General features: G+C 66.0%; 1 protein-coding gene across 2 annotated transcripts; it reads left to right on the plus strand.

The window, feature by feature from the left end:
- Positions 1–2,259: 2,259 nt before the first annotated feature.
- On the plus strand, positions 2,260–6,884 carry UAP1L1 (UDP-N-acetylglucosamine pyrophosphorylase 1 like 1). Of its 2 annotated transcripts, none has more exons than XM_028528991.2 (9): positions 2,260–2,622; positions 3,233–3,437; positions 3,620–3,795; positions 4,061–4,233; positions 4,368–4,561; positions 4,918–5,058; positions 5,485–5,670; positions 6,181–6,247; positions 6,614–6,884. In XM_028528991.2, the coding sequence occupies exons 1-9, from the start codon at positions 2,334–2,336 to the stop codon at positions 6,695–6,697; spliced, it is 1,515 nt and encodes a 504-aa protein (XP_028384792.1). In that variant the 5' UTR covers positions 2,260–2,333; the 3' UTR covers positions 6,698–6,884. The 2 variants fall into 2 exon arrangements, with proteins under 2 accessions (XP_028384792.1, XP_035878397.1); XM_036022504.1 differs by having other exon boundaries at positions 6,193–6,247.
- Positions 6,885–7,819: the final 935 nt, after the last annotated feature.

Raw genomic sequence — 7,819 nt, forward strand, 5'->3', positions numbered from 1 at the left:
CTGGAGGTGGGCAGGGGGACAGGCCCCTCTGTCCCTGCCTGACACTGGGCGTGGGGTGAAAGCGGCAGCTGCCTCGCAGCCCCCGAGCCTATTCCAGGGTGCTCTGGTCTCTCCTTCTGTGACAACAACCATTGGCCCACGGTGGCCTCTGGGCCCTGCTCCCCGGAGCCCTTTGGGTGAGGTCCTCTGACAGAGGGAAGGCGTCTCCTTGGCACAAGCCTGCCCTTGACAGGTGGTCCAGGAGGTGGAGGGGGTCACCCGCCGCTTCCTCACTGGCACGCCCGCCTGTCTGCACCCCCATCTGCCCAGGCGGGTCCGCTCCTTCCCTCTTGGTTCTTCTGGTGCCTCTGGCTGCATGGTCCTGACGGTCCAAACCCTTCTGGTTTCAGGCCCACTGCCACCTTGAGGCAGGGCGCGGGGGTCACCCTGACCCAGACAGGTCCCAAGTTCATGTTCTGGCACCTGCCTTCAAGGGCAAAAGTGCAGGGGCAGGAAGAGTTCCCATGGACTCTGTTCTGGGGCGTGGAGGCCGCTCTGCTGCTTCCCCCCTGCCCCCCCCCCACACCCTCTACCTCCAGCGTCTGCCCCAAACTGCTCCTCCACTGCCACAAAGTATCGGAGCAGACTAGCCACTCATTCATTCACTCATTCATTCAGCAAACACTCCCTGTGGCCCAGTCACGGGCTTGGGACCCAGCACTCGTTCACCCAGTCAGCAAACACGGACTGCCTGCCTCCTGTGTGCCGGGCCCTAGTCTACCAGGATGGGCAGGGCAGTGAGCCAACAAGCCCATCTGTCATGGGGTTCACTTCCAAGGGGGGTGGTGGGCTCAGGCAGGGGAGCGTGCCGAAAGCCAGGAAGGAACAGAAGTCTGGGAGGGTGACCTGGGAGGGTCTCTGCAAAGAGGTGGCAGAAGCAGAGGCCTGACGAAGCCTGGCCGGAAGTCACGGGACTTTCTGGGGGAAGAGTGGTTGTGCAGGTAGGAGCCGCAGCAGGCGCGAGGGCCCTGAGGCAGCCTCGGACCGGCCTCGGGAGAGAAGGCCTTCCAGGTCCACAGAGCTCGCGGGGCCTCCAAGGGAGCTGGGAGGGCCTGCCTCCTCACCCCCGCAGGGCGAGTGTGGTGGGAGGGGCACCACAGGCCGGAGCTGCTTGCCAGGAGACACAGCTGTCTCAACAGGGGCTGGCCGAGCAGGCCTGGCCCGGGGCCCTTTTCCTGTTGAGTCCAAAACCACCATTTAAATTCATCTTACGGGGGGAGGGGGGTGCAGGCAGAGGGGAATAAGGGGGTGGGGGATGGGACAACTGTAACAACATCATCAATAAAGTATATTAAAAACCAAAAATAAATTCGTTTTAACCATGGGCATGTATAACTTTTAGACTCGATGAGACTAGTTTCTAAAAAGGAGTTCTGTCCCCAGATGACCGAAAACACTTGCATATTTGTCACAAGGAAGTTCATAAACAGCAAAATATTTTAAAGCCTGGTAGTTTTAATAGCAAGGCAGGGCGGGGGCGGCCCCGGAACGGTTTGGGTCACAGCGGCAGTGGGGAGGAGACGGAGCGTGAAGGGCGCAGGGCGGCTTTCTTGGGCCTGGGGACACCCAGAAAACCAGCCCTGCTGCTGACGCGGTCCGTGCCCTGCAGCCCAGCCCAGCTGTGAGTCTGGCCCCTTCCAGGGCTGCTGTCCCTGCTGCCAGGCGTCTCAGTACGTGCAAACGTGGCTGCGTGCAGGACAGACCCCAGCCTTCCTCCAGGTGCGCCCCCCCCCCCCCAATCCAGGGCAGTGGGCAGAGGGGGTGTTGTGTAATTTTACTTTTATTTTTAGAGAGGAGAAGGGACGGAGAAAGAGAGGGGAAGGGAGGGAGAAAGAGGGGGAGAGAAATATGAATGTGTGGTTGCCTCTCGTGCGCCCCCCACCGGGACCGGGCATGTGCTCCGAGCAGGAATCGAACCAGCGACAATCTGGTTTACAGGCCGGCGCTCAATCCAGCGCAGAAGCGGTGTTTCTGAACTGAAGTCAGTCCACATGCTCCCGGGAAAGGGGAGTTGCAGAACCTGAGAAGAAGGGCTGTCCAACTCGAAGTGCCCCAACCCCCGTGCCTCAGGCGTTTCTGGCGCCGACTCTGGCTCCTCCGCTCACTGCATTGAGCGGGACCCCAGAGATCCGGCGCTGTGGGTGGGGCGCAGTTGAGGCCGCAGTTAGGTTGGAGCTTGGGGGCAGGGCCTGGGCGGGGCTCTAGGGCCAGCACCGCCCGTCTGGTCCCGTGATGCCGGTCTGAGCGCAGGGGTCACGAGTGCCTAGGGGGCCGACAGCAGCGGCAACGGCGACATGGCTTCAGAGCAGGATGTGCGCGCACGGCTGCAGCGCGTGGGCCAGGAGCACCTCCTGCGCTTCTGCGCGGAGCTGGCGCCGGGGCCGCGCGCCGCACTGCTGGCGGAGCTGGAGTCGCTGGAGCCCGAGGCGCTGCGCGAGCACTGCCAGCGCGCGGCCGCGGCCTGTGCGCGTCCCCCGGGCCCACCGCCCGACCTGGCCACGCGCCTGCGTCCCCTACCCCCGGAGCGAGTGGGCAGCGTGAGCCGGAGCGACTCGGAGAGACGGCGACTCTGGGAGGAAGAAGGTGAGGGGTCGGGAGGCCTGGGCGGGGCGGAGCGGGTGTCCCGGCAGCCGCCGCTCCTGGCCGCTGGAAGGGGCCTGGCCCGTAGAGCAGAGTGAGAGGAGATGCAGTGCTTGGAGTTTAGTTTGTTTCAGTGCTTTGTTCTTTTTAATTGTTGTTCATGTACAGTTGTCTCCTTTTTCCTGCCGCCACTCCCTCCCACCCTCAGTCTTTTCCCGCTCTGGCTTGGTCCACGTGCAGTCTCCTTTCTCACACCCACGAGCTCGGACCGTGGTGGGGCGCCCCCAGACGCTCGCAGGCTGGCAGCCGCCCGAGAGAGTGCTGTGTGCCTGCGCCCACTTGGCCGGCCAGTGCCCAGCCCCCAGGCGTGCTGGCAGCAGGGGACCCCTTGCACACTTGAGCACACTCCTGCCCCCCGTGTTCCCTCTGAAGGGCCCAGGGTGGGAATGAACCCAGGAGGACGCCACCCAAACCTCTGCAGGGTCAGGGCCAGGTTAGGCCGTCCGGGGGCTGTCAGGAGTCTCTGTCCCAGACACCAGCTTCCCTTCCCGAGAGGTGAAGGGTGGCAGTGCGGCGGGTCCTGGCGTCTCCTCATGGCACCCTTCGCCCCCAGGTTTCCGCCAGATCGCCCTGAACAAGGTGGCCGTGCTGCTGCTGGCGGGTGGGCAGGGCACGCGCCTGGGCGTGGCCTACCCCAAGGGCATGTATCAGGTGGGGCTGCCCAGCCGGAAGACTCTGTACCAGCTGCAGGCCGAGCGGATTCGGCGGGTGCAGCAGCTGGCCGGTGAGCGCCACGGAGTCCGCTGCACAGTGCCCTGGTGTGTCCCCTCTGCGTGACCCTGGCCCTGGAGCGGTCCCCCCATGTAGCCCCAGCCCTGCCCCACACCAGGATTTGAACCCCAACCCCAGCACAGCGCCCGGCATCCACCCAGACCGGAGCCCCCGATGCCAGCCCCCGTCGGAGCTCCTGAAGGCGGGCTGGGTCTCCCTGTCTCGGCAGGTACGTCATGACGAGTGAGTTCACTCTGGGGCCCACGGCCGAGTTCTTCAAGCAGCACGACTTCTTTCACCTGGACCCCGACAACGTGGTCCTGTTTGAGCAGCGCATGCTGCCTGTTGTGACCTTCGACGGGAAGGCCATCCTGGAGCGGAAAGACAAGGTTGCCATGGCCCCAGGTAGGCCCCGCCCCTGGCCCAGCACAGGGACGGGCCGCAATGTGCCTCCTGGAGGTTGTGGGGTTGGAGAGCGGCCTCCGCCGTCCGGGCCTTGATTTCTGTCTGTCACGTGGCGTAAACACGTGACTACTGGGCTAGTGAGAGAGCCGCTTCCGGCTCAAGGTGCAACCGCGAAGGGCTTCCTACCTCCAGCGCTACCGCCCCCGCCCCAGTAGCTAGGCGAGGCCAGGCTGCAGCCGTCTCAAGGCGCACCCCTTCTCCGCAGACGGCAACGGGGGCCTGTACTGCGCGCTGGCGGACCACCAGATTCTAGAGGACATGGAGCGCCGAGGAGTCGAGTTTGTGCACGTGTACTGTGTGGACAACATCCTGGTGCGGCTGGCAGACCCCGCCTTCGTTGGCTTCTGCGTGCTGCAAGGCGCGGACTGTGGCGCCAAGGCGAGCCCTCCCACCCTAGCCGCCTTGCCCCTCCCAGCCCCGCCCTCACTGCATTGCCCCGCCCCAGCCGCACCTCCAGCCCCACAGGGCCCCCGACAGACCCAGCCGTGCCAGCCCCACTGTCGTGGCCGCAGGTGGTGGAAAAGGCTTACCCCGAGGAGCCTGTGGGCGTGGTGTGCCAGGTGGACGGAGTCCCCCAGGTGGTGGAGTACAGCGAGATCAGCCCCGAGACCGCCGGCCTGCGCGCGCCCGACGGGGGCCTGCTCTACCGCGCCGGGAACATCTGCAACCACTTCTTCACCCGGCGCTTCCTGCGGGAGGTCACCGGGTGAGCGGTGGCCGGCGGCTGGCCCGAGGGGGGTGGGGCTCCGGGGAGGCGCTGTGCGTGGGTTGGGGTGGAGAAAGGTTCTTGGTGTGGAAAGAAGCCAGAGGCGCCGGAGGGCTGGGTAGCTGCTGGAAGGCTGAGGGGTGAGGCCGGCCTGCACGTCCTGGGGCGTGGCCCACGGCACCGCCTCCGCCCCTTTGCCCGTGCCCCTGGGCACGGATGAGGTGCCTGTGCCTCCCACGGCCCCAGCTCAGCTCCTACCAGCCGGTGCCCTTCAGGCCCATCCGCCACCTGCCCCGCCCAGCTGGGCGACCCTGTCTGAACCGCCTCTTGCCTCCCCTTGCCCTCCCCTCTCCCAGGAAGTTTGAGCCCTTGCTGAAGCCACACGTGGCTGTGAAGAAGGTCCCGTACGTGGACGACGAGGGGAATCTGGTGAAGCCGCTGACGCCAAACGGGATAAAGATGGAGAAGTTTGTTTTCGACGTGTTCCAGTTTGCCGAGTGAGTGGCAGTGGTCACTCTTTCCGCGTCTCCCTTCCTGCTCTGGGGGAGAGGGGGGCGGGGTTCTGCGGCCCAGGTGGGCAGGGGTGCGGAGGCTGTGGTTGGGGGACACCGTGGGAGTGCCCCTTCACAGTGGGGGACTTGGGGAGGAGGCCCCGCTGACGGTGGGAGGGCAGGGAAGGGCAGGGGCTGTGGACTTCGGGGCCCACCTGGTCCCCCCTCCTGAGTCCTCCGCCTGCCGTTTCCAGGTCGGGGTGCAGGGCCTCCTGGGGCATCTGGGCCTCACTTTGGGGTCGGTTTTGACTGGCAGCCGTAGGAGGGAGGACCTCAGGTGGCACCTGGGGGCCCCCCCAGGCCTGCTGCCCACCTGCCAGGGCCTCAGAACCCTGAGGTCCAGCGTGGCAGGTCGCCGGTTGTCCTCGCCAGGAAATTCGTGGCCTTCGAGGTGCTGCGGGACGAGGAGTTCTCCCCTCTGAAGAACGCCGACTCGGCCGACCGGGACACCCCCACCACGGCCCGGCGGGCGCTGCTCGCCCAGCACTACCGCTGGGCCCTGCAGGCCGGGGCCCGCTTCCTGGATGCACACGGGGCCCGGCGCCCCGAGCTGCCCGGGTGAGTGCGGGCCCCGGGTGCCACCGTCCAAGCACGTGGCCGTGTGCCCTGCTTGGCCATGCAGTGGCCGCTGCCGCTGCCTTGTGGCTCAGCCCCCTCAAGATTTGTTCAGGGTCCTAGGGAAGGTGGGGGCCGGGGGGCACTGCAGCCTCATCTGGCTCATGCACAAGCTCTGAAACCAGGTAGGGCGTTCAGAGAACAGCGAGGAGGGGGTTGCTTTTCAGGGCCGGAAAGGGAGAACGTTGGGTTTCCACGTCTCCGGTGTTCGCAGCCCCCGCCTACATTTTGGTGGTGCAGGTTCTGGGAGGGGAGCCTGCCAGGGCAGGGTGGTGGCTGGGGGTTCCGGGGTCCCATGGGAGAGATTCCCGGGAAGAGGAGTGTGGGCAGCTGGGGGTGTGGCGGTCAGCCTGCTGGGCCAGGACAGGGCCAGCACCCGAGACGGGTGGTGCTGGGGTCGGGCCCCGGGGCCCACCCCCGCCCCCGCAGAGGCTGACAAGGGCCTTCCCTCAGCCTGCCCAGCAGCGAAGAGCCTCCGGCCGTGTGCGAGATCTCGCCGTTGGTGTCCTACTCTGGAGAGGTGAGAGCCCCCTGGCCGCCTGGGCTTCTGTGGGGTTTTCCCGGGGTCAGGCTGCACGAGCAGAGGAAGGCGCTCTGGGGAGAGGTGGGTGCTTGGGTAGCAAGTCGCAGCTCGGCCTCGCTTTACCCGTGGGGTGAATGGGCCCTTCGGTTGCGGAGGAACCCCCAGATGTGTGGGGGCTGGTGCGGCCCTCCGAGGTCCTGGGAGCGGCGGGAGGGCGAGCCTTGCAGAGGGAGGGGTGCTGGCCCCCTGGGGAAGCTCTGGCCTGAACTGGCCCCAGGGCCGGGGTGGGGGGGGCGGTCCTGCTCCAGGCTGAGTTGGGACCCCAGCCTGGGGACGAGAGAGAGACACTCGGCTCATTTCCAGGGTCTGGAGGCGTACCTGCAAGGCCGGGAGTTCCAGTCCCCAGTCATCCTGGACGAGAGTGGGGTCAGGGCATTGGGTCCCTGACTGGCGCCCAGACCCGCCGGCCCCCGTGGTCCGCAGGGGTGTGGACGTGGCCCTGGCCCGGGGCCCCGGGTAGGAAAGCAGGCTGCTGTGCCGCTCTGGACCGTGGGACCCGGAAGGAAGAGCCCAGGCTCGCTCCGTCACTCCTGGTTTACAGAGGGACTGCTCCCCTCGCCCTGGCAGCCCGCCCACTGGGGCCGACAGAGAAGCCGCCCGACTCATCAAGGGCTGGCGGCACCGACGAGAGGCTGGACTGCGGCTGCATTCTCTGCGTTGTCTCCCAGGCCTCAGCCCCTCCGCCCCGTCTGTGACCGGTTCAGGCTGCTGAGCTCCCCCCAGGCAGAGCGGGACCAGCACCCCGGCCTCCTTCCGTCACTGACTGGAATTTAGATGGGGAGCGCCACCCCTTCTCCAGCCTGCGGGTGGCTCTGATCTTGGTGCTCACTCCCCTCCCTGCCCCCTGCAGCCTGGCCCAGGTTGGGGGCAGCCAGCGGGTCCTGTTTGTTCTCTTGTCCTGGCTTTACTGCCCCGGGCCCCAGCGCCACCTCCCCTTCTGGACGTAGCACAGGGGCGTCTACCTCCCGCTCACGTGAAGAGCGGTGTACAGTGCAGCCTGCTGCTAAACCGGGTCGCCTGCCCCTCCCCTCCACTGCCCCCCACTGCCCGCAGGGAACCCCCTGGTTTCCTCAGGGCAAAGGTGTCATCAGGACGGTGGGTTCAGGTGCCGCTGGTCCCTCCAGGGGCTTGGAGCAGACCCTGGCTGCACCCACGATCCCCGCCTGGGTGTGATGGCAGAGTTGGGGCCAGGCCCAGGTCTCCCAGCTTGTTGTAAACCTCAAAACCAAACCATGTGCCTTGGGGGCTTCTCCTCAGCTGCTCCCCAGGCAAGTTGGGGGCCTAGGGCAGAGGCAGGTCCACCTGGTGGAGGCCCCCAGCCAGGGTCGTGCCCAGAGCGCCCCCCCGCCCCTCACTGCCGGAACAGGAACGCTGAGCAGTCTCTTTTCTACGTAGTTTGCTGGGCGAACTATTGAAACGGCTCAACTTTTAAAGACTTGTTTTTGAATAATTGTATCTTCATATAAAGTTTCAAACAGCACCGAGGTCCCAGGCTCCCCTGTTTCCTGC

The sequence above is a fragment of the Phyllostomus discolor genome, chromosome 3, assembly GCF_004126475.2.
Source record: "Phyllostomus discolor isolate MPI-MPIP mPhyDis1 chromosome 3, mPhyDis1.pri.v3, whole genome shotgun sequence".
In the NCBI taxonomy this organism is placed as follows: Eukaryota; Metazoa; Chordata; class Mammalia; order Chiroptera; family Phyllostomidae; genus Phyllostomus; species Phyllostomus discolor.

Bases quoted from the DNA above. Each gene is read 5' to 3' on its own strand.
- UAP1L1 (XM_028528991.2), top strand. From the start codon at position 2,334: ATGGCTTCAGAGCAGGATGTGCGCGCACGGCTGCAGCGCGTGGGCCAG. The intron at 3,438-3,619 runs GTGTGTCCCCTC...CTGTCTCGGCAG, and splicing joins GTCCGCTGCACAGTGCCCTG to GTACGTCATGACGAGTGAGT. The intron at 4,562-4,917 runs GTGAGCGGTGGC...CCCCTCTCCCAG, and splicing joins TTCCTGCGGGAGGTCACCGG to GAAGTTTGAGCCCTTGCTGA.